This window comes from Watersipora subatra, chromosome 10, assembly GCF_963576615.1.
Source record: "Watersipora subatra chromosome 10, tzWatSuba1.1, whole genome shotgun sequence".
In the NCBI taxonomy this organism is placed as follows: Eukaryota; Metazoa; Bryozoa; class Gymnolaemata; order Cheilostomatida; family Watersiporidae; genus Watersipora; species Watersipora subatra.
The window spans coordinates 38,841,821-38,869,578 of NC_088717.1; the positions used below are offsets into that span (position 1 = coordinate 38,841,821).

The following is a 27,758-nucleotide window of genomic DNA, read 5'->3' on the forward strand; positions in this document are numbered from 1 at the left end:
ACATGTTCTAAACTCTTAAGACAAATTGCTATCATTCGAGATTTGTTAGACCACGGCCAGTCCAACTAGGTCCACAAGAATCAGATCTGTGTTGACCTGTGGACATAGTTGTCCACAGGTCAACTATGCTAACTAGTACAAAGTGTCCATACTGTGATAGGGTAGCAACATCTGGGTGCACTAGAGCAGAAGCGCCACGCTAGGCCGACAAGCAGATTATGTTTTCATAAAGTGCTATAGTAGAGCTATCGTTGTACGACGGCTTATGTTAAGGTTGTATCTTTGAGAAGTCACACATGCACAACTTCGATGACGCTGGCTATCAATGTCATTTCCATGGTACAAAAATGCTTGCTTAGAAAATGTCGCTTCCAAACAGTGACGCTGAATCCCCGCAGATCAAGATCGACACAGCTATTACCATGATCGCATTGCAGCACTATATGAGGGTGTGTCACTACGCTTTTGCTGTATTGAGCTATAGTATTACACGCCTAAATTTTTTCAGATTGTGAGCTCCTAAAGATAAATAGAAACACATTTGAGGCTATTCTGCTGGAAGCTAAAACTACTGAGTGGCAGGAGAAGTTGGACTTCATGCGGCAGGTTTCAGTCCTCCGCCACCTCAGCATTGAGGAACTGAAGCTATTAAATGAAGCAACTACTTTAGAGAATTATGATGACTCAACCGTAAGATCGACGAGTTTCATTGAAAACTTTTAAAACCTCAAATAGATCTGATCATATAATAGGAGTTGTCTGCACTAAACAATTTATAGTGAATGGACCTTGGTCTGATGCAAGCCAGCAACCAAAGCATTCATTTGTCTTCAAATGCATATGAACAAACATTTATATAAAATAGAAATTAAATTTACAGAGTGCAAAGATTAGCACCTGGCCTGAACGCGTAATTGACAGTCATGTGTAAACTTTCATAAGGAGTTGTCTGCACTACATAATTTTATTCTTTGGGCTTTTGTGAGTTAGCGGCCAGTGACAACAGAAATCATTTACACTTTAGTCTATAAAAAAAGATCATTTGTATTTGTTAACTTTGTTGAAAATAAAATTAATTAAGAGCTAGAGAAGATTGTGATTTAATCTATAACTTAGTCAAACCACCCTATGGTCTAACTAAACTATGGTCTAACTAAACTACAGTCTAACTAAACTATGGTCTAACTCAACTATGTTCTACTAAACCCTGATCTAACTAAACTATGGTCCAACTAAAATATGGTCCACCTAAACTATGGTCTAACTAAACTATGGTCCAACTAAACTATGGCCAAACAAAACTATGGTCTAACTAAACTACAGTCCAACTAAACTACGGTCGAATTAAAGCATGGTCGAACTAACCTATGGTCTAACTAAACTAAACTAAACTAAACTATGGTCTAACTAAACTATGATCTAACTAAACTATGATCTAACTAAACTATGGTCTACTTAAACTATGGTCTAACTAAACTATGGTCTAATTAAACTATGGTCTAACTAAACTATGGTCTAATTAAACTATGGTCTAACTAAACTATGGTCTAATTAAACTATGGTCCAACTAAACTATGGTCCAACTGAACTATGGTCCAACTAAACTATGGTCCAACTAAACTACGGTCCAACTAACTTATGGTCTAACTAAACTATGGTCTAATTAAACTATGGTCTAACTAAACTATGGTCTAATTAAACTATGGTCCAACTAAACTATGGTCTAACTAACCTATTGTCCAACTAAACTATGGTCCAACTAAACTACGGTCCAACTAACCTATGGTCTAACTAAACTATGGTCTAATTAAACTATGGTCTAACTAAACTATGGTCTAATTAAACTATGGTCCAACTAAACTACGGTCCAACTAACCTATGGTCAAACTAAACTATGGTCTAACAAAACTTTGGTTTAACTAAACTTTAGTTCAACTGTTTAACTTCTCAGTTCACAACTACTGAATAAAAAACTAAATCAACAACTCTACACTAGTGCTGCATTGTGGGATTGACTTAAATTTCATGATAAGCATCCTTTAAGCCTTATCTAGTTTTTCTAGCATATGCGATTTTCAGCAATTTAACTACCTAAGGATTTACACTTACTATCTCTTTATTTGTATGCTTTACCTCAATCATTAGAGGTAAAACATACAAATAATGTAGAGCTTACAAGGCTGTAGAACATCCTTCATTATCAGCTGCCCATTATAAGTATCCAAAAAGACTGTAAATGTGAAATATCCTGCATGTCGGCCATTCTAACTTCTCACTTTAATAAAATGGTTAGAAAATGCGAATATCATGCAATTAATATACAAGACATGAATGCTGCCATGAAATGTAACTTTACATCAACAAATTTAAATGATATTTAAGTTCCATTTAAAATACGTTTATTGTTTTTTGTTTGGCCTATTTGATATTCATTAAATAGTTATGAACTTTTATTCCATACTTTTAATAATAACACAAATTCGCAAGTCCTTGTGTGAATACAGCAACTCAAATGTAAAATATTTTCTGTACTGTTTTAGCCCATCCTGAATGTTGTTCTCAATAGGTTGTGCTTGGAAACACCCGGGGGAGGCAATCGCATGTCAGACTTGTTTACAAGGGTGAGTGTCTGATAGTTCGACAGATGTTTTTGAAGATGAGTAGAGAACTAATTGTGAAGGATGGTGTGAAAGATGGAAATGTTCACAAGCCACCTTCCCATGTAAGATCTTTGTGGTGTCTTACTATATCTGTTCCAGTATTCTGTTCCGCTTTCCAAATTGAGTTCTTTAGATTGATTTGAGCATACTTGCGCTGTTGTTTACACATGTTTTTTTAGTCTCTTGGTTTTCACGAATCTTGCTCATATCATATTACATAGAATCATATTATACAACACAGCCATATCTAATCATGGCATAACAAATCACAACGTATTATATCGTATCATATCACGGTCGTATCATATTGTATAATATTGTATAATATTGGACCATATTGCATCGCACAGTATCTTAGCATATCTCATCAGATTGTTTCTCTTCATATTGTATCATACAATGTTGTTCCAACATACCAAATTATATCAAATCATTTTACATCATGTCATACTGTATCGCATTGTATAATATTATATTGTATCTTATCATGTGTCTCTGCTCTTTATTTTCTTTGTCAATCGCTCAATGTAGGTATACAACGTTTTGTATGTAAATAATGTTTTTTAATGTATAATGTTTTGTATCTAATTTTTATGTTAGCCAGTTTATCCTGTTGTTATACTGCCTTTCTTAGTTTTTCCAGTTAACTTTGCGGGCCATTCATAAAGCCTCAGGCTATCTAGTTTAGCCGATTTAGCTTTTCAAATTGTCTATTTGATAGTTTTATTGCTCAGTTGTACATAAAAAATTGTAACTCAAGCGATATCGCATTCAAATAATTGTTCTACTTTTGGCTGCTTCATTGATCATTCAAATTGATTTTAGTACGCAATCGCCTCACCGGAAGACATAAGGTTAGTGAATACTCATGGTAGGAGGCTGGCAAAAGAAGGTGTCATTCAAGAAAAACTTTTGACAGTCAGCTCTCTTCAACAGAAAGAGTATTTCGGAACTGGTAAGCATAATTCTATATTCTAATAATTCTATACTACATGTATGCTCTTTTCAATTTTGCATTTTCAGCAATATTGTTGGCCTTACAAACTTTTATATTATAACTTGTCGAATGCCTGGCGTTGCACGGGTCTTAAAAACAGCTTATTAACAGTGGCAGGTAAAATAATTGCCTGCTACTAGCCATTAGCTTGACACATTGTCAATGGCTAATTTGAGTAAGCTAGTATCTTATTACTAAACTTATTAAAAAGAGCCGTGAGAGCAAACATTAGTGATGTTGCTTTGTGTAACACAGAGTGCTATGCATACTTTAACCCAGAAAACAACTCATTTCGCCTAACAATGAAACCATTGCATCTCATGTAGTTTTATTGGTTAGGTTATCGCCTAGTTAATGGGAGGTTCTGAGATCAAATCCATTACAAAGCCGATCTTTCATTCCTAGATTTTAATAGTGATAACTAGACTGACCGAACGATAACAGACTTTGAGATTTATATGTATAGATAAACTACTACACTGGCAATACCAGCGGCGTGAAGTATCATTATGCGTAATAGCTACATGTATGTGCACAATTATTCTCAGATGTAGAAAGTTAGTAGAGTGGCACAGATGGTAGTGTACTCGGTGGAAATTTGAATATAAGGGCTCAATTCTCGTGCGGTGTTATCTTTTTTCCTAACCCTTTACTATAATATGAACCGTGTCCTAGAACGGACACGGTTCATATTATAGTAAAGATCACCTGAAAAAAATTAAGCACTATCAATATTCTTCATGCACTTGTAATTTTACCAAAATTGAAAGCATCAGAAAACACATTATATAAAAAAGACTTCAGCTTTTTACGATGTTAATATATTAAAAAATCAACTTGACTGCGTTTCTGTATTTTCATTTACTGAATAAGGATTGTTGCTTCTCCTAACAGTCGTTAGAATGTGAGTCAAATAAATTTAAACAAATCAGATTATTCGCGGTACAAAACTAAAACAAAATACTTATTAATGAAATTATAGCCATCGTATTTGAATTAAATTAAGTTACAAGCAGCACAGTATTGCTGGAATAGAGAAAACAACTGAAATCTAGGTATGAGGCCCGTTTTATCTACGCTCATCTAGACTGTGTTTGCTCAAACTTTCATCTTAACTACTAGCTCGCCACTCCCATGAGCCATGACAGTTCATCAGGTGTAATAACTACGTGCACAAATATTCTTAAATGTGAAAGGTGATTGAGTGGTGCAGAGGGTGGCATGCTTGCCTAAAAAACTGAATCCCCAGGTTTGATTCCTGTGCAGTGTGATCTTTTTCTTGACGCTGTTATTCTGGCCTTGAACAGACAGATAGACTGTGGTTCTTATTATAGTAAAGACTAGCTGAATGCCCTGTGTTGCACGGATAATAAAAACAGCTTATAAACATAACATTACCGTACCTACTAAATTACCTTTACACAAGGCTACCTGCAACTGTTAATAAGCTGGTTTTATTACCTGGCATTCATCCAGTGAGACCGTGAGGCTAGTTGGTAATCGTTACGTGTGACACACCATCTTTTGGAGTATTTTAACTGACGTAATGGATATCACCACCATTATTGATCACTAAGAAAAGTTGAACACCTAGTCTAATGGATAAGCTCAATTTCTCCAAAACTGAAGGTTTGTAGTTCAAATCCTCTGCAAAGAAGATTATTTATTCCCAAGTTTTTGTCACTATAATCGGACAGACGGATGCTGCAATTTATATAGATTAGCTGGTGTTCCTCAAGCACTGTTATAAAAATACTTACTATCTAACAACATGTTAAAAGTTTTCAGGACATTTACAAAGAAAAATGGAACTGAACAACAGACAAGAATCCAAGTTAGAACTGTGACTGCTGCAGTTTTTTAACAACTGAATGTTGTAGAAAAATTTATACTCCTTTTATTAGGCCTCTTGTTTTTATGCAGGTGAAGATCTTACAGACACATATATCATTGCGCGAGGGTGGGTCGTATGCCTCCTCATACCCACTCTAGAGTTTCTACTGAAAGCCCACCTAAGACCAATTCTTCTCGAAATGACAATGAACATAAGCAGAGCCATTCCTTCAAATCAAAAACTTTTTAGGAAATATCAGGTTGAGCAAAAGTGGGGCAAATATAAGGAAAAGTTGTTGCAGGAAATATCTACAAAGAGTAAAACTAAGCCATTGCCCAACCAATCATTTCCTCAAATTTTGAGAAATATGTGAAGGACTGGAAATCTACAAATGCTGTTTATTTTCTTTGCTTGGGAGCCTGCGCTCCATTTTAATGGAAAGCAGCTACATGTAACACTGTATTCTCTCACACTATTGTATGATCATCGCTTCTTTTTTATACGGTAATACATTGGACTATTAGAACAAAGCATAAAGCTTTTGTCAATCAGAAGTCAATTATGCCATTAGTTTATTCGTTGTACTCGGAATTCTACAAAATCTATAATTTGTCTGATGTAGAAGTGTGCTTTGACTAGTCATGTGGAAATGGGTTATGAATACAAGTTGTCTTATTCTGAATGAGTGTACCTCTCATTCAAAACTGTAATTCAACAGTTTTGTGTTTGCTCTGATAACTAATTCCAATGTCAGTAAATGTAACTTTCAGTTATTTGTTGAACTCTCCAGATACTTACTTTGGTGAGCACTGTGTACTCACAGAGCTGTCAACTCTCCCGGAATTTGCGAGACCCTCCCTGAATTGAGATTACCCTCCGGCAAAAATAAAATCTCACGGTAACTTCCGGATTTATGTTTTGTGCTCTAGGATAAAACACCGAGCCATTTATTTATCAGTCACTATAGCATTAGCGCGATGCGCATAATCTAATGATAATGAAAGACTCGCTGTATCGCCAAAGACACTTTCTTATGGCTTCGTGCATAGAATTATCATTCGGTAATTTTATGGCCTTTGAACTAGGCACTCCAACAGTTCAGAACACTTGTTTTTTGTAGGCTTACGCGCCACCTAGGTCCAAGCAAACATTTATATGTATAGCACGTTGGGTGGGCATTTCACGGTTTTGACATTTTTTTGTTTTCAAGTTGCGAGATACGATCCCCCATTCAGTCATGTCTAAAAAAGTCAAGTACGCATCAAAATTTAAACTAGAATGGACCCAAACCTACAGCTTGAAACATCAAGGAGTAGCAGCTACCTCATCTCAAATCAATGCAGACTCAAATGTAAAGATGATATAGCATCCCTGTCTAATTACCAAATTCATTTACAGTAAAATTTTGAGAGTTTTGTGTTTACGTTATGTTCATCACCATGGATAAGATACAATGTTTTTTACAGAATTGAAATGTAGAACATTAAGTTCGTAAAAATTGCCCGTGATTTGTTTGTATATTTTTGTAATTCATTTAAGCATAGTTTTAGAGCTCAAATACAATGTTAACTTGCCTAGGTCCCATCTAAAAACTTTTTTGCTAGCGCGAGGTTTTAGAGGCTATTTTCTCCCTCATTTGCATAGCATCAGGTTGACAGGTCTGTGTACCCTTTTTCTAAGGGGTCTTTCTTCTTCCCTTATTCTTACGCTAAGGGTGTCAGGGTGGCTTAGTGGTATCATCTTTGACTATCAACCATGAGGTTGGTGGTTCGAGCCCTGCTTAATACCAAACTGAAAACAAGCTTTCAGCAAGCTTTCAACCCTAAATTGCTGGGTCTTTTGGATCTGGACCTTAACTTGGAGGCCCCGTGTACCACACCGACAACGTGGGCACGTTAATGATCCACCTCTGTCCTTTGCACATTGGACAAGTGAAATGGCTACCTGGCTCTGTCAGACTGGACGTGTTGCAAAAATGTATCAGAAGAAGCCCTTTGTAAGTGTTAGGACCACCCAAGGTAGCTGATAAAAACCTAATCCTGGTGGTGTGTTTTTCTACTAGAGAACACTACCACGCATTGTCACTACATAACAGAAGCATGCTATTATTTATTTTATTATTTATTCCTACGATTGTTCTGCTATCTGTATTTGTAAGCATTTGGTTTTTAGCGGGCTAATTTAAACAGCTAATACTGTTATTTCCGTAGGCTGCCTGGCTATAACAAATCTGAGATAGCCCGTTTGTTTAGAAGTTGCGTACTCCTAAAATAGGCGGACTTAACTTATTGGGTGGAGCTTTTACAAATTAACGACCATCATTGGTTATTTGGGAGGTTAAGAGGTAAAACGCGCACGTGTTCTTCCATATTGGTTGCAGTTTAAGATTATTTATTTATTTACGCAGAGGAAAGTAAAAACGTATACAACAGGTATGTACATTTTTATATGTTGGTCTTATCGTAATTTTTGTCTGCAGCTTCAACGAGTTTGACCATCTCGCAAACAAGTTTCACGCTATTACCTGTTTAACTATAGCGGCTTTTTTAAACGAAGAAAGTAAATAAATGTGCTCTTTTTGTTTACGCAAAAAGCTTGACCGGATGTAACGGAAGACTTGTAAGTGTGATGTTGCTATGTACATCTGAATTATTACATTTGTTCAAATCTGTTATTTGTGAATATTAGTTTTTTGCATACTGGAGAGTGTGATTGAAATAGTTGGTTACCTTCCCGTTACCTTTTTAGCTAGTTGGTTACATCATGACTGTTTCATCGGAAATACACGCTCTGGTAATCTCAACTACTTTGTGGAGTCTAACTAGACTTTAACGTTATACATTCTCAAATTTGTTTTAATCAATTGTGACACTTGTAAGCTCTGCTCCTTTTTTCATCTCAATAAGTATCTACCAGACTAAAGTTTAGCAATTTAAAGTCATTGATAATTTCACCCTATAATTAGCTAATGTACATGAATATGTGTATTAGTTTTTTAAAGTTTTTTCATTTGTGCAGTACTATTACTATTGGTCTTAGTGGATAACCTCTTGAAGACAGGTGGAGTAAAATAATGTCTTGCATTTTATTAGTACAAAGCTGTTGCATTGTTTAATCAAACGTACAATGTATTCTGATAACCAGTTTTTCTAATGAAAAATTACTATACGTGGGATTTAATCTAGTATTAGTATCTAGTAAGGATAGTTAGGTAACAGCAAGAGCTGCTAACTCAGGTGAATTAAAATGTTGAAAAGTTTGAGAAAATGTTCACTGCTTTCATGCTATTTGCAATGGTTCTGCTTTTGCTCTTCCGATATTCACATTGCCATAGCTACTGTTGGAACATCTTCTATCTAGCTCTTTTATATTGTGTCTCATAACGTGTCCACTCTAAACCATGTCTCCACACCCAGTCCTAATGACTTATTAGATTTTTTTCTTTGGTTGCTCTAATTATGTGACATCTTTGACAGGTAACGAAGTGTTCTACCATTTCACTTCTCCGCTCTATCTCTCATCTGTATCTAGACACACTGCTGTAACAGATGCGAATGCTGGCAGATCTTTGCCTATTATGGCTAGGTATGGGAGTGTTTATTTAAAGATAAATTGGTGTTTGATTATTTATATTTCTATAGTAGTTGTTGGTATAACGAAGGATTTGTTTGATGAGGTTACAATTGCACTCTTATTCATTACTTGAACAGTTTTCAAATACCTGCATGTGAAGATAAGTCCTTTGCAACATCATATCATCATTCATTTCTTCTCAATGCCTATATTGCGAGTAAAGAAAATATTTGATTTCAGCTATACTATATATTTCTAACTGATGGAATGTGATTATGGTTTAATACAGTGAGATGCTGCACCCTTCCTGTATATTCTGCCTGCTGCCTAACATTTTGCTGCCTGCTCTGTGGGTTGTTGAAACTCACTCGGGGTTTTGTACATAAAAGTTTTTTCTGAAATCAACTTTGAACAAATACAAAACAAGAATTTACCTTTATGATATGAGTATGAGAAACTCATTTTATTATTGTGTATGTAATTAGATATCGCAATCAAATCATCAGCGAATCACTCAATCATATGAACATCAACATTTCTTATTAGCCTTGCTAGCCTGGTTTCCTACCTCTCATTTATTCCGTAGAGTTACTCACAGAATTTAAAAAAAGAATTAAAGGCTAATCTTGACTACGCATTATTGGCACGATTCACCTTAAATGACTTGTGAATCTCTGAGTTTTTTATACATCTGCTAATCTGTACGCAATTTTCCAACCTCTGGTTTGTTTGTTATACAATCATTGGTCAATAGAGAACTCTAGTACATATAAATTCACTTTGTACTAAATTGTGTAATTCTGTCATTTTTTTTATAAAATATAAATTCCAAAACGACTGGTTGATATACTATATTCCAAATTCGAAATGCCTAAATAGTCTTTTTCAACCTGAGTCTGACAGGTAGTAAAGATAGAACCTATATAATGGTGTTTTTAAGTGGTTCGGGGATGAACATTAATATATTTAGAACATATTTAGCCTGAAGTTTTAACTGCATACATAATTATTCTATACAATAAATCTCAATGTTGGTTAGTCTGTATATCCGTCTGTCCAGCTACAGCGATAGAGTTTTAAGAATGAGAAATCCACTGCAAACTGGATTTGAACTCACAACCTCTAGTTCTACGGTCATCCATTTATCCAACACACTACACTTTCCAAATGGCTATACCATAGAATAAATGGGGCACATACATGGAGCACATGCCAATAGTTTTTGGTTTCACGTTAAAATCTCTAGCTTGCGTTACATGTAAAACCAAACCAGAAGAAAAATCTGTGGAGCCACGCCAGAAAAAAATGCATGCAAATACATGAATAAAAATGCTCAAACTTATGTAGCCAGCAAGACTTCCAATCAGTATAGATCTGTAGTTGACACTGCAGCGGGTACAGTATGAATTTCACAGAAATAAATACAGTTCACAGAAATAAATAAACACCTTCATTTAAAAGTTAGAATGGTAAATGTTTCTTTTGATTAAAAGTATTTTTTCTGTACAAAAACTTTTTTATTACCCGTGCAACGCCGGACATTCATCTAGTCTTTACTATTATAGTAAGAACTGTGTCTGTCTGTCCGAAATCATAGTTAGAAGTTTCGACAAAAGATTTCATCGTACAGGATTTGAACATGCAATTACCAGCTTGTGGACCGCCATTTCAGCATCTATGCCAATTGACTACCTTATCAGAATACCGTCAAACTTCTAATTGAACGCCATGGCGCTCTATTTTTTAACCTTCCTTTAGTGGTGGTAAAATAAAAGTGGTATTCAAATAGCTCATCAGAATTTTGAAAAGATAAATTTAACCCTTTTATGAGCAAAGCAAATGTTGCTTATATTTTACAGTCTCCTTCGAGCGGAGCAACATTAACTCTTTTGGATGCAATGAATCTGCTAACTTACTTCCAACTTCTCAAAGATCTCTAAATAAATATGAATTGGGAAACAAGAAATATCTTTACCAGTTGATATCTACTGCTTGCAATTAATCTGCGATGATATTATAGCCTCTGGCCTGCTTTACAGTTTGTTGGAGCTTTCAACTTTCATTTCATTCTAAATTTTTCTAAACAATGTTTTATAAACGCTCAATGCACTCATTGATATGTTTGCTGCAGTTCGCTGCCAAAAATGGCATTTTATGTGCAATAGAAGAGGAGTTACGAACGTCGATCCATTGTAACCCGTGTTAAGGTAACCGTGAGGATGCTATCAAATAATATGCTATAAATATTCAAATTTATAAGTTATATTATAATGATCTATTAAATGATACAAATATATATTCAAGGAAATTAGACATAATCGAGCCATACTTATAAAACATGCGCACACAAAGATTAACATTTTTGAAACCAAAATATTTGCATCGTTTGCTTGGCCTGCTGCGTTCTGACTGTTGCTTCTGATGGAACGAACATCTTCTGGCTGATCAATACTTTCCACAATGTCTGCTGACCTCAACCCTCCTTCTGCACTGTGGAACTAGTTGATATTAGTCTTTAAACAATTTTTGTGTTGCATTTTGCGCAAATAATGATAAACTTTTAGCTGTATCGCCAAGCACAATTTTTTGCCAAAAACTAGTCGTTTATTTACCAATGTAAATGTAAACCGTTTTTAAATACATGTACATCGAGGTACCAAGACCGTGTTAAACAAGAAACTGCTAATAGCCTGAGGCAGTTATTAATTATTTCTATGGTGTTGGTTCTAAAGCTTGCATGAAAAAGCCAAAAACTTCTGAGTTTGAAAACGGTCTTCGATATGAACAGAAACAACGAAAAAATAAATTGTAATTGGTGTAACCCAGTCATTGATAGTAGGATTTTTGTGGACACCTTTACTGATCACTTGCCATTATGGGTTCATAAAGATCGAAAAATGTCAAAGTGACGGTCAAATAGGGGTGACGTTCAATCAAAGGGTGGCAGTTTATTTTTCAAGCTTTCTCCTATATTGGCGGTCAAATAGAGGTGGTGGTCAAAACCGTCAAATAGAGGCGGCGGTAGTCAAATAGAGGCGGCAGTAGTCAAATAGAGGCGGCGGTCAAATGGAGGCGGCGGTCAGATGGAGGCGGCGGTCAGATGGAGGCGGTGGTCAAATGGAGGCAGCGGTCAAATGGAGGTGGCGGTCAAATGGAGGCTACATTCAAATGAAAGCGGCATTCAAATGGAGGCGGCGTTCAAATGGAGGCGGCATTCAAATGAACGTTTCGCGATATATCTGATGACATCACATTTTTCGAGTAGTGACAATTTGCAAATTGTCGGCCATATTTATTGCTTTGCAACATTCCTACTACTGTCCATTTCCAACAGGATTAATCTTTTATATTGCGTCGATCTAATCTTTTTGATATTATTGTTGACTGTTTTATTAGCACGATATCGCTCCATGGCAATAATTTTACCAACTTTCTAATTTGCCGATCAAATGCATGCTATAGACAATGGCGAAGGAGACACTAGGAATGCAAAGGTTCTGAATAAATGCTAAAATGCGATACAGGGTATCGGTTCGAAACATCCGCTGTATAACCATTCAAATCATATGTCAGTTATACAATACAATCAAAATAACTTGCTAATCAAGAACCAGGAAATGTTTATATGTTACCGCGGACAATCTCTTTTATAGAATAGCTGGGATTTGATGAGCCAATTTTCTTCCGTTGTTTTTCAAGGTCTGTATATAATTCGAAGTGAATTGTCGGAGATCAATAATTTTCTCAAACAGATACCCAGAATGCATTTTTAATGACTGAAATCTCATTAAAAAATTAGGACATTTTTGTCCCCTTTATGGTAATGTGTGATCTCATTGTCATCACTCTCTTTTACTTAAGTCAGTAATATCAAGCCTACCTGTTATTCATTCGTACCCAAAATACCAAATATTCTTTGGGTACTATCGATATAGATAACATTTGCAGTCAGCAAGGTATGCTACTAACTCTTGCCATATGAACACTGAAGCCCCTGGATAGCAAGATTTTGTTAAAAAGGACCTTAACCATAAATTACTACTCTAGGGGTGGGCGTGCTCTTCGTGCCAACAGTGAAGTGTGAAGATAGAGATAGCCAAAGCTATGACATGCTCAAACAGCAGGTTAGTCAATGGCATTGTATAATGTTTGTTTACAGACGCTGCTGATGACCTCGGTGTTGTTTTACTATTGCTGAATTTTTGAAACGTTTACTTTGCTCGAGGTGTCAGACATTATGTTTGACAGCAGGCTGTCTTCATAGCTATTAACAGACTCTAAAAATTTCAAATATGACTGTCATTGTGTTACTGACTATATAGCGTGATGCTACAGCCTTGCTACATCTAGAACACGGCTTCCCAACTAGGGGTGTCCGCAAGGCTATGTTGCCCCACTATATCGTCGTATTTCGGCATTGATGCCACAATACTTCGGTGATCGTCGATGATAACCATGTTAGCACTGTCACAAACCCATCTGTGTTTGCATCAGGAAATACTCTGTGACGTAGTGTTTCCGTTTATCTTTTTAAGTTTTCGCGAAAAAACCTTTTTGTTTTCATGGGCTGAAATCAAAAACTAGTCCGGCCCGCGACTATCATATGCGGATATGAATAAATCACGCTATTCGCGACCGCGAATTACCATCAATTGGTTCATGGTTCACATTGGAATGGTTCACATTTGAAAAGCGGTCGTCGATGCTCACCGAAGTATCGGCAAAGTTTGACAGCTGCAAACTTTCCCGTAGTGGCTGCAATGCATTGTCGATGCCATCGGTTCATGGTTTACATAATCGACGATGAACACTGAACGGAAAACACTGACTAACGGCGATATAGTGTGAACCAGCCTTAAGGAGTGAAAGCTGTTGTTTGCATGGGTTCGGGAATCCATTTTCATCTCTTTTACACATCAAAATTAATATTGTAATATCAATGGTCTGTGCATTTCACGGCCTGACAAGGAACCACGATTTGATCAAATAATAGCAAAGGCAGGAAAACACCCAAGGGTCATAAAGTGAGTTGTTTTTATATGTTTCTGCTGTATCAAACGTTACTCTTTTTAGAATTGCCTTCTAATAACATTGTTTTCTTATTTTCCGAATGTATCCATTTTTCATTGTTTTGAGCCTTTTTTCATTTCATTGGTAACAAGGGGGATATGAAATTGTCATCGTCAGACATAGGGAGTTCGGTGATGAATACGAATCGTGAAGCATGAATCTAGAGGTATTGAGAGAGAGAGCATAATCAAAACATAGATGCGTGGCTGAAGTAGCGAGTTTTAGAGGTCTATGGATATGAATGACTGACCAGCACACAGACATCTGTGGGTGCGGATGACTGGCCAGCACATGTTAGAGGCGTCATTAAAATTCTTGTAATGAATAGACTGTCTGTCCATCTAAACTGCATGTACACTGGCTGATAATCTTTTATTAGCTTCTGGCTGGTTTTTGTGACTAACATTTTTTATCGAAAATGAGCGCAACGAGTCTACACCGATGATCGATGCAATGCTCACAAATTCGTTTGTCATCTCTTTTGCTTATTAGTTTGTTTCGTTGGAGAAGATGATTACACTCGAGCTGCTCTGATTGGTTGTTGAAACCGAACCATCCTTTGCACCAGTTCAAATCGCAGTTTACCCGATATTTTGAAACCTTTTTGGTCAGCTGGAAATAAAACTTTTTCAATATTTATCGGTCGATCAAAATTTGGCAAAACGCGTCCGATTATCGCCTAGCGTACTCGTAGTTTTACTCTGTAGTATAGTGAAAACGAGCAAATGCAAATTACTAGCTGGATATACTGAAATATTTATACAAACTATTTTTTATTAATTTTTCATCGGTACTTGTGGGTGTTAGTCACCTGCAACCAAAGGACTACACATGAACCCCTACAAAAACATATTGAAAGATTTTATTACATGAAAACATAAAATCTAGTGTTTCAAAATGATCCGAACGATGCAGCTTCGTTGGCCATTTTGAACCTGCCTTATGTATGTATAAGTAAAACAATTTTCGATTGAGCTTTGTGAAAACTCAAAGGGAAATATCTAGACCAGGCTATCTACCAACTAAAACATAGACACAGTCACTTCCTTTTTGTACTCACCTTTAATACTAGTGTCTCTAGTAGTTAAACTGGTCATTCAAAGCAATTAACCATAACATGCATCTTAAAATAGTCAACAGTGAATCTCTTGCACCTGTAATGTTTATACTGTTAAGGTATATGCTGTCGTACATACTTCCACGGCAGCTAATTCTACTGGGTCACTGTCATATGTTACGTTGTTGCTGCTAATAAACATGACCTTGAAGATTGTTTCCGACTTGACACAGTTGAGGTGAAGCGCTAGCCAGACTTGTGTGAATGTTGTTCTAATATCTTGCCTGTTGTACGAGGCAAAGAACTTTGTTTGGTTTGAAACACCTTTGCTCAAATCAATTTTTACTCTGTCTTTTTTAGTGGGGTTTTGTCATATTTTCCAATGTGCAGTACGATTCAAGTACTAAAATGTTTAAAAATGTATTTGTAAACATTTAAGGATATTTTAGCAATTCAATTTTCTTCGAATCTGAACTAATCACATGAACAGTGCGAACTCATATCAGGGTATCATGAAGTATCATAGCTGAGGGTATTGAATACTGTTGACAACCCATAGTCTTACTTTCCAAATAGTGAAAGTAAATTATCTGCCAAATGTCGGCCATATTTATTGCTTTGCAACATTCCTGCTGCCTTTCACATCCACTAGCAATATTGTTTGACAGGATCGATGTTTCAAATTACGTCATTATAATTGTTTCGATATAATTACTGTCAACTTTTACTAGCATGATGTCAGTCTACGATTAGGTAGACCTAATGTGGCAACATTTTTTCGATCAAATTTATGATATGGATAATAGCATATTGAAATGCTAGGAATGTGAAAGGTTTTGAACAAACACAAAATGCTATGCATAGCGCAGCATCGATCTGACAACATCAGCTGTACAATCATGCCAATCATATGTCAATCATACACTACACCACCAAAGTAACTTGCTCATCAACATCCAGGAAATGTTTGGACCTGACTGGTCGACAATCTCTTTTCATAGAATAGCTTGGATTTGATGAAGTCGGGAAATCATTTTTCACTTATTTTTGTAAGGTCTGTTTTCATCTACCTAAGTAACTGTAAGTGCTCGTTGCAAACAAAATTCTGAGTTCCAAAGAGACGTTATTGTGATGATCATCACCTAAATCAAGTTTAATCTGATTCTTGGTTATAGAGAAATCTACATGTAGATGATTTCTAAGACTTTGCAAAAATACTTCGTACTCATGTGAACTCAGATGACTGAATGATTTTAAATGGTTGTCAGACAGCCTCCAATAGGTACCGGGTTTAATCACTAAACACTCTCCCGTTGCGCACTACAACATAGTCATCTAATCCTATGCTACTAAGTAGGTACTAGACTCATCGTGATAGCTCATGGCAGCGCTTCTTTGTTTACATTGTCCCCTTAGCGCTATATTAAATTAGCAACAGGTGGATTTCAGCTAAAGTCTCTTCCAAGCTCGCTGACTCATTTTATTGTCTACGGGCTTCAACTGCTGCCCAGAGTTAGTTAAGAGAATCAGCAGCATGTTGCAGTGATAGATAGGAAGGGTGATTTGGTACTCGTGTGCAGGCATACACAGGCAATGTTGAACTAACACCCTGCAGTTGAGTTGATGTTTGTTTTTATTGGTTTGGCACTGTTAGATGCTCAACCAATTAAATGCGAGATTATTGCTTTGAAGATGCAAATTTTGTAATAAAATCATTCCATAAAATTTCGACAAATTCTGGCATACAAGGCATCTGTTTATGTCCGCAATTTGTAATATTTGATTAAAGAATAGAGAAAGCATAATATTATTATGCTTTATTATTCATCTTGAGGTGTTGACTGATGTTTTAAAAAAAGAATCAAGGAGATTGACCAACCAGAAGCTGAGATATAGCCAGCCAAACACAGGTCTACCAAAAAACAAAAGTGTTTTGGTAATCATCAATATATGACGTATGAAATCGACTTGTGTGCCATTGGTCAATTAAGCCAACTAATGCGCTCTCCTATAACAATCACGGCATTTTAATTGGTTTAATCCCTGGGTGTATAGAACAATCAAGTTGGGCCTAACAATCATCGCTCCTAGAATTCCGAACCAGTCCCTCTGACGTGTAGATTAGTTTTAGCATAAAATAATTACACGCATCTATTATTTCGCAACATTTCGCTATCTTGCTAGTTCAGCTCAGTTTTGTTGTTCTCCTACTTAGCTTCCCTATTCAGACTCATCTTTAGCGTTGTTCAGATTTTTTTAATTATAGCTAATAAATGGAATCAATTAAATCAATCATCAATCTCGGTTATCATTTGGAATTTTCTACAAATTATATTAGTTACATCATTTATTCTATACGCAGTTATATTATTATTTTGTATAATATGCATTATGAATATTATATAAATCATAAAAAATAATCATAGATAAGATAATAGATCAATAGAAAAATCAAAGCAAAAGTTATCGTTTTCTTTTCTTATAGCAAGAGCAGCACGGTCAAGTTAGTCTTTTTAAGATTATGGCTGTAGTGAACTTCCAGTCTGTTAATAGTGACGATAATCATGAAAATCAACTGAATGCTGCAGTAGATACACAGTAGAAGAATGCTGCAGTAGATACACAGTAGAAAAATGATGAAGGAACAAAAAGTCCCATTCCTATTTCTTATTCTAAACAAACTGCAACTCGCGGATATCGCATATAGACTATACACGCGCCGTTCGTTGAACAGATGATCTTCGGAGCAAATCCGTGGAGATCGAGTTAAAATTTGAAGCACAATAGTCAAAATCTGCTCTTCTGCTTTGAAAAATCATGGCGAGGGGTTGTGGGCAAATGCCTTTACCACACAATGTTTGGTTGATTTTTCTGAGAACCCAGAGCTAGTATGTAAATTATTTACTATCGCGAGAAGCGTTTCACATCTCGTAGCCAAAACAATCATTATACATAACGGCGGTAAGGGTGCGCAACTTCGGCACATGACCATTAAGTCGATTTTATACGTCACAGTTTTCGGGATTTTCGAAGGGTTTTCCTCTGATTCTTTATTAGGTAGACCTGTGTTTGGCTGGCTATATCTCAGCTTCTAGTGGGTCGATCTCCTTGATTCTTTTTTTAGAACATTAGTCAACACCTCAAGATAACTAATAAAGCATAATAATATTATGCTTTCTCTATTCTTTAAACAAAGAACATCTTAGTTGATAGCATTTTTATAGGTTAGATAATATGTAGTACGATAGGATCCTATAGACTATTGTTAAATAGGGTCCCTGGTGATGTTATTATAGAATCCTAGATGTGTTATTATAGAATGCTAGAGGTGTTATCATAGAATACTAGAGGTGTTATTATAGAATTCTAGAGGTGCTATTATAGAATTCTAAAGGTGTTATTATAGAATTTTAGAGGTGTTATTATAGAATTTTAGAGGTGTTATTGTAGAATTTTAGAGGTGTTATTATAGAATTTAGAGGTGTTATTATAGAATTGTGAGGTGTTATTATATAATTCTAGAGGTGTTATTATAGAATTGTGAGGTGTTATTATAGAATCCTGGAGGTGTTATTATAGAATCCTAGAGGTGTTATTATAGAATCCTATAGGTGTTATTTCAGAGTTCTAGAGGTGTTATTATAGAATCCTAGAGGGGTTATAGAATCCTAGAGGTGTTATCCTAGAATCCTAGAGGTGTTATTCTAAAATCCTAGAGGTGTGATTCTACAGTCCTAGAGGTGTTATTCTAGAATCCTAGAGGTGTTATTCTAGAGTCCTAGAGGTGGTATTCTAGAGTCTTAGAGGTGTTGTTGTAGAATCCTAGAGGTGCTTAGAGATAGTTATGTTATGATGTTATTGTAGAATCCTTAGGTGCCTAGAGGCTCCAAGTTGAGAAAAATGCTGTTACAGAACCATATAGACAGAGTTTTACAGTTGCTATAATATAATTCATAGATTCTATTATGGAGTCTTAAAAATTTTATTACAGAATTTTGAGAAAGCTATTGTAGAGTGCTACGATACTATTATAGAATCAGACTCTATAATATAACCCTAGAGATGCCGCTATAGATTCTACAGATTATATTATAAAATTATAATGACACTATCATAGATTTGTAGAAATACGGTAGAATTTTATAGAACGGTAGAAATAATTAAAAAAGTAAAAGTAAATATGGTAGAAAAATTATAGAATCATTGAGACATTAACACTGAATCCTGAAAAATGCTATTATGGAAGCCTTGAAGCATACGTATGAAATTCTTGAGACACTATTCTAGAGTTGTTGTACTAGAATTGTATATACATTTATAAGCTATTGTAGAATTACAGAAATGCAATTGTAAAAGCCAAGAGAAGTTTTTATGAAATTCTAGAAACATCATAATTTTCTATGCATACTAGTATAGCATCCTGGAGACATTATTATAAACATACAGAAACACTTTAATATAATCCTTGAGTTGCTTTTACAGAATTCCAATGTTCTATTGTATAGTCTCAGAGTTGTGATCATAGAGTAATAGAGTTGCTATTATATAGTCTCAAAGCTGCGATCATAGAGTAATAGAGTTGCTATTATATAGTCTCAGAGTTGCGATCATAGAGTAATAGAGTTGCTATTATATAGTCTCAGAGTTGTGATCATAGAGTAATAGAGTTGCTATTATATAGTCTCAGAGTTGCGATCATAGAGTAATAGAGTTGCTATTGTATAGTCTCAGAGCTGTGATCATAGAGTGATAGAGTTGCTATTATATAGTCTCAGAGTTGTGATCATGGAGTAATAGAGTTGCTATTATATAGTCTCAGAGTTGCGATCATAAAGTAATAGATTTGCTATTATATAGTCTCAGAGTTGCGATCATAGAGTAATAGAGTTGCTATTACTTAGTCTCAGAGCTGCGATCATAGAGTAATAGAGTTGCTATTATATAGTCTCAGAGTTGCGATCATAGAGTAATAGAGTTGCTATTATATAGTCTCAGAGTTGTGATCATAGAGTAATAGAGTTGCTATTATATAGTCTCAGAGTTGTGATCATAGAGTAATAGAGTTGCTATTATATAATCCTAGATTTGCTATTATAGAATCATAGAGATGCCATATATATAGAATCGTTGGTATTTTGTTGTAGAGTGAGATGATGAAGGATGAACTCGCTGCTCTTCGCGTTCGTTTGCAGTACCTGATAACCGAGTGTTCGTGTCCAAATCAGAGCTCTTGTGTCTATGAGGGTAGAATCTACAGCTATCGGACAGTGTTCAGAGGTGGAGCATGCGAGAGGTGCTCCTGCATTGAGGTATACACACACCATGTTTCTATGTGTCGGTTAGTCCGCTTCTGCTTAGAGGTATACACTAGTGCTGGGCACGGGTAGTAATACTCGTTGAACTCGCGGGTTTATCTTCTCTCGAGTATCGGGTAATAGAGATTTCGGGTATTTCGGTCCTTCGGGTTCGAGTTTTGACTTTCGAGTTCGGGTTTTGGTACACGGATCCGTCGGGTAGTGTGAACAAAAACTCGGTCTATTGCACCCCGTGCCCTTAGTCTGGGCCCACAGGGCATTTCTGTGTCATTTTTGCTAAGGATGCACGACAATGGGGTATAACGAATCTTTAATTTAATAGATAGAATAAAGCATCTCATACCTTATTTACCATACATACCTACCGGAGATATTGTAGTCAAGCAGTGATTACTTGTCATTAAAAGGTGAGAAGAAATACTTAAATCAAATTTTATTTGTGCAATTAGCCAAATCGGCTTCGTAAACAAGTCTATGCCTTTTTTAATACGGCGCGTGTTTGCTTTCACCGATAACACACAGGTCCTTAGTCTGTTTCCGCTATCGCCTTGTTAGAAACTGCCATCAGCTTCGGTAGTAGCAGTGGAAATTTAATAACTCTGTTTAAATTGATTACCACAGCTAGCTATTATGGATTACATAATTCATTATAACCAAGTTTTACTAAGCCAACAAGCCTTACTAACGGAAAAAGCCGATAATGTAAAGTTTTTTATGAGATTTGGAGCACCATCTCTAAAAAATCAGAGAGGTTCATAGAACATGCTTAAGTATTAAGCTACCATAGACCCTATCTTCTGCCACCTGTTGACACGAAAATTCCCTGTGGCCCCAGACTATCTTGACTGTTTAACAATCCACCTGTTAACGCTGCGAGTACGAATGTCAGTCGATAAAAACTGTGGAAAATGATAAATAAATTGAAAAAAAAAATAATTGCTTTGTAAATTTGAAAATAAATCTGTTTAGAAAACTTAAACATAAAATCCATATCAACAAACCCGATACCCGAAAAACCCGTAGGCAAAGAAATACCTGAGCCTAGCACTACTAGCTACCCGATACTCGAAAAAGCCGAACAGAAGGGGGCGGGTCTAAACCCGTTGACCAAGAAGTACTCGTGCCCAGCACTAGTATACACACACCATGTTTCTATGTGTCGGTTAATCCGCTCCTGCATAGAGGTATACACACACCATGTTTCTATGTGTCGATTAATCCGCTCCTGCATAGAGGTATATACACACACCATGTTTCTATGTGTCAGTTAATCCGCTCCTGCATAGAGGTATACACGCACCATGTTTCTATGTGTTGGTTAATCCGCTCCTGCATAGAGGTATACACACACCATGTTTCTATGTGTCGGTTAATCCGCTCCTGCATAGAGGTATATACACACCATGTTTCTATGTGTTGGTTAATCCGCTCCTGCATAGAGGTATACATACACCATGTTTGCATAGAGGTATACACACACCATGTTTGCATAGAGGTATACACACACCATGTTTGCATAGAGGTAATATACACACCATGTTTCTATGTGTCGGTTAATTCGCAAGTTTTAGTCATCTCTGCAAGATGGAAATGGTGAAAACTCGGTAAGTTAAGCAAATTTTGTTACTCATAGCTTTTTATCGAAAGTTTAACGACTACGAAAATAAAAACGGCACTTGCAAATTATGCGCAAGAAAATTATGCGTAAGCTATTCCATTTTAAACATTTTCCACACTTCCAGAAAGCGTGCTACTAAGCTAGATAAGTGTGCGCCGCTATGATCTCTGGTATGTATGTGCTAATATAGGCCTACGTCTTTTTTCAACAAAGCGCCCCCGTTAATCCGCAATGTGCGAAGTTCCATTGAACCACTCATCGCACGGTAACGCAACGTGAGCACAAATCCAAATCTGCATCCACGCAATGGAATATATCTTATATCTATGGAGTTATCTTTGCTGCTAACCATAGAGATGCACACGGCAATGTTTAAGTAGAGGTCAAAGGTCAAACTAGGGCATTCCTGAGCTCTGAGCACTACTTTTCAACTTTTGAAGACATACATGCCATGCTAACCATAAGCGCTCTATGGAGCTACTGTATATGTTCAACTTGCACTATGCCTTACTATCCATAGAGATATGCTCCCCTTGTTGCTCAAGACTATATATCATAAACTTCATAGAGTAAACTCACTTTGACAAAGGCTAGATAGTTTGATTATAATAATGAGATCTCTCATCTCGGCTATCATGGAATTTCTGTAGTCCAATGCTTGTCAGCCAACAGCTGGCCGTGTCATAAATATTTACAGCCAATTGCTGTCGACGGAATTTCCAAAACAAAGCTCACATCTAATCAATGAGAACTAAAGATGATTCCCTGTCCTATATTTTCAAATGATTGTTTGTTTATTGCTCGCGTCTGCCTTTTGTAAGTACTTTGTGGTTTGGAGCAAATATACATGTAATTAACCACAGCTCATTGTTTTGTAGATCTGCAAGTTTTCATTATTCAACTAAAGAGAGAGAGTAAGAGTAAAGTAAGAGATTGCAGTGAAAACAGTGTAGGGGTCGTCAGAGAACCTCCAAGGTTAAACAAAGTGCTATTAAGTAAAATCAAGTATTCTCAAGTAACATTGAGTAAAATCAAGTAATATTGAGTAATATCAAGTACTTTCAAGTATTTCATACTTAGTAATCCATTGTGAGATCTGCCCAAAAGTATTGTATGATAGAGCAAATATTCATTGAATACGTTCCAAAGAGAGAATATGTAACTAATAATAAATATTACAGGTAGTTACACACCGCATAAAAGATAATATATATAAACCATTTAACTATACTTCGTACAAAACTTGATATGAAACTATATGTTCGTTAAACTAGATTTAATTAAATCTTTACATTATATGTAAAGATTTAATGAAGTCATAATTAATGAAAATATATCTCAATTGTTTACTTACCTTAGAGCAGTGCTTGTTGAAGGGGCATGAGACGTTTTCAGGAGGGCCGTTTGGCCTCTTGAAATATGTTGTTTATTATGATTTCTACTGTCCTAGAATGAAGTGCAATTACTATTATTACAATTACCAATTATTAATAATGTGCTCCCATTGTCAGAGTGTCGGCAGGCAGCATTCACTCTGTGGTATAGAGGTTCTGTTTGCACTGAGCATGCACCCAGAGCATACGTATTGCAAATCGCGTGTGCATCTCTATGGTTAGCAAATATCACTATATTTCAAGTATGGCCACTATATGAAGTATTAAATCTTTTCTGCTACAGTTAATGAAGTTATTCCTTGTTCAAGTCATTCTATAGTTCTTTCTCTCTCTCTCTTTCTCTCTTTCCTTTATCGTTAATAAGGATACAGCGTTATGCAGAGATGCACTTATAACAATTTAATACACAAATGACACTATTTAAAGCTGCGGCGCAGGCAGAAGATGTTTTATTTTTCCTAAGGAAGGTGTGTTTGTGGTTTCACGAACAAAAAGTAATTGAGAAGTTCTGCTATAGAGACAATAACAGAAGCATAGGATTGACATATGTTCAGAAGTAGAGGTGTTGATAGAGATATAGAGAGTAAATCACTCCATCTTAAACTAGGTTATTTTTGAACAAATGTCACTTTAATAAATTTTTGTGGTTGCATGTTAGAAATTGCTTTGGAGTCGAGATAAATAATTGTTCACATTTTGTCATTTATTTAAAATGTTGTTTGTTAAACCGAACAGAGGTAGAGGTTAAACCATATTTATTTGTTATTCTTAAATGCAATCGGCTACAAATAAACAGCATAATGATAATTTCATAATCATGGATGAACCGTGGGAGTTGGTGCATCTGAAGAGTAGGCTCTATAGATGATCACCTGATGAAGAAATCAGTATTTTTTAAAGAATAATAAAACTGCTAGTCATTTTACAAAAATAACATTTTATATTCCCTCAATGAGGGTTATAATTGTTATCCATCCATACCATATACAGTCGATACTCATTAAACCAGGTTGATAAGGGTGGTAGTTGGTCAGGTTTAATAGATTGTCCGGTTTAACCACGGTGCTTATATTATATAGATCTATACATATACAGGAAAAGTCACCTTAAACAGGGCTATACATGTTGCACTATATGCTATAAACTGTACTATGCTTTACAATATTTATCCTGTAAGAAAAGAATTCTTAAACTTTAGAAATTCTTTATAACAAAAAGGAATCATATATATACAACTCTTGTAACAGCAAATTATTTGCAGAATATTTTGTTCATTCAAAGTATTATGATTGTTTTGTTTTGCTGAATACTGAGCAAGTTATTTTTTTAAACATCCGTTGTGGTGTGTATTTCACCATCTCGAAAGTCCAATAGCACACAAAGGATGTGATTGAAAAACGCATTTCACTCTTGCGAGTGATTCATAAATACAACTTCAATAGAAATAGTGATTTTTAATAACAAATATTTTGAATGTAACTGCACTTTGATGGCAGTTGCTATCCCCTAATTGGTCGTCTTCTTCAGTATCCGGATTAACAGACACCATTGTACATGTACAACTGTCAGTCCTCATATAGATAATTATAAATAAACTCAGTATAAAAATTATGCTGCTGTAAATCTTAAGCAATAAATAATCAAATTTGTTAACAGAAGTATTCTATGCACGTGCATCAGGTAGGCCTATTGAGTTCGCATTTGAACTGAACGTGTCTTTGGTGAAGATCTGTTCTGTTTGAAATCCTCGTGCAATCGCAATACTTTTTCATAGAGATAACAACTCCTATGTAGGATATCTTTTGAGTGGTAATTGATTGGGATTGAAGCTGTTGCCAAAGAGTTTGCCAATGTGATCTATGAGTGATGGACGACCTTGCCATTGGCTTCCTATTGCATGGCTATGAGGATGCTGCTTGAGCACCCAAATGGTTGGCTATACCGGCGGATGTTTCACAGCTGTGATATGGAGCAAGGGGCGTTATGCTGATATGTTAGTGACTACGGTTTCAGCCTATGCATACTTTTGTAGTATATCATCGGCTGAATTCAATCCAATGTTTATTATCCTTACCATATTTTACTAACCGCAAACAAAATTAACACTATGACCGACTTATCATTTCTGTTAACTTTCAAAAATGTAAAAAAGTGTGCTCACTCCTAAAAGAAATGAATAGCCAATAATATGATGGTATAAAAGGGGTTTAAACTAAAACCAACATGTTGGACCCAATGCTGGTGCAATCAAACGCTTGTGCTGAATGCATTAGGAGAACATGAGTTCATATAGGCAGCTTTTCATCAATGACCTACAGATTCTTATATAACCCTTTATGGCTATTTTCCATATTCTGCTGTGCATGGTCTTGACCTCAATCACTTTTCTTGTTGCGGTTAATCGGCAAGTTTGTGTCATCTGCAGGATGGGCACAGTAAAAACCTGCCAGCTAGTTTTGTTGTATCCAAATTTTATCAAATGTTTTATGCTAGCGAAAGATGCGCAAGAAAATGTCTCGCAGACTATTCCATTTTAAACATTTTCCACGCTTCATTCGTTCCTATTTCAATTTGAGCATGATCTCAGTAGTAGAAATCCTTATCTTTTTTAACAAAGCTTCAGTCTTAATCACATATTTTTTTCTATTGAATTTGTCAGATTATATGTGCATCTCATTATAGGAAAGTTTTTTTGTCGATAATCCATTGGACTTCATAATTTTCTTTTGTAGAATGGACAAGTGGAATGTAGGTTTGACGATGGCATAGCAGGATGCAAAGGTATAGAGCTATTTCTCAGCCATATATTTTTGTGCCAGCATTGTTTGCTGTTCATGAGTCACGCCGCTGCAGCTTCTAGAAGGTTCTGTTTATCATCACCTTTGCCAGAGCCTAGATTTGATTAGCCGACGAATGGAATTAATTTATAGTCCACTTCCTGTAGTTAATGTCTGAGTTCTGGTCATTAGCGTCCAGCACTGATGTCAGTTGGAGATGCAGTTTTTTGAAGGCTTGTTTTAACAGCGAGTATATTTTGACCTGAACTCTATGGTAAATCAGACCAACAGGAAAATCTAAAGAACTGCTTCACAGGCCAATTTCACGAAATCTCATGCATTATTTAGCGATGTTACATCATCAAACATTGGGATTTTCCCGAGTTACTGTACTGGAAGCACAGTTTCACAAAGCATTTAACTGCATATTGGAAATCCCATTGAAGGCTTTCATTTTGGGTACCAGAAACCAATCAGATCTTAGCTATTGTGACATGTTGCCATGCTGCCTTTTTCACCTCTGAAGAGAGGACCCTTTGCGTATGAGTTTCTATTTTGTACTCTTTGTTATTTGTTCTTAACCTTTCAATGATGGAAAATTTTATTTCTCACCCAACTTGAGTTAACATGCTGACTATCGGAATTGATTAGTCGGAGAGCAAGTTGATCTCAGATATATTTCGGGAAATTGAACCTTAGCCCGCTGTTCATAGGCCAGCAGCCTTGATCACTAGATCTCTGCAAAAAAGTTTCCAAGATTTGTTTTTTCTGTTAAAACTATGTTAAACTTTTATTCAGAAGCATCAATTATCTTGTAACTGACTGAAATAAATATGCATATTTGGCAAGGCTCGTAAAAGGACTACGTTATAGAGTTTTTGGTAAAACTCTAGGCTTTATTCAAGATTGTGACAGACATATAACGTGTTGAGGTTTGATTTCACTGGTCCTTTATAGTTTATTAAGCATCATGACCGTGAAGCCTAGCATAAAAGAAACATACAAATATAAAATAGAGAATGTAGTAATCAAATTATGCCAAGTTAAAATTATATGAGTGACACATTTACAAGCTCTGATACACAATAAAAGGTTCTAGCAATGGCAGCGTATTAAAAGTTATATAATTCACAATAATTCACAATTAAAACAGTGTTATAATTAATTACCTTTGCCTCCGTAGGCTGTCAAAATCTTGCTTTAGTGTTTGCTGTACAATATAGTAGGTGTGTGCTTATGGCTGGGTTACTACTGAGAAACTAAATCATAAGGCTGCTGAAATGACCTGGTTGCAAAAAATACCTTTCTTAATTGTTCTGTCTGCGCTGCGATTGGTGACCACATATCGGGCCATACTGCTATGAGTGGCAATTACCCTCATTCACGGCTGACAGTAGGGGGTCATACATTCTTGGTCAATGCAAAAATCAATAATGCATATTTGGCAGCAAACAAGACTGTGT

General features: G+C 36.0%; 1 protein-coding gene across 1 annotated transcript in view; it reads left to right on the forward strand.

Moving 5' to 3' along the window:
• Positions 1–27,758, forward strand: part of LOC137407054 (uncharacterized) — an 81,182-nt gene that overhangs the window by 25,108 nt on the left and 28,316 nt on the right. The window contains 6 exon segments of the mRNA XM_068093659.1: positions 509–690; positions 2,567–2,722; positions 3,486–3,615; positions 13,112–13,188; positions 20,336–20,500; positions 26,251–26,299. Of these exon segments, the coding sequence (XP_067949760.1) occupies positions 509–690; positions 2,567–2,722; positions 3,486–3,615; positions 13,112–13,188; positions 20,336–20,500; positions 26,251–26,299 (759 nt within the window).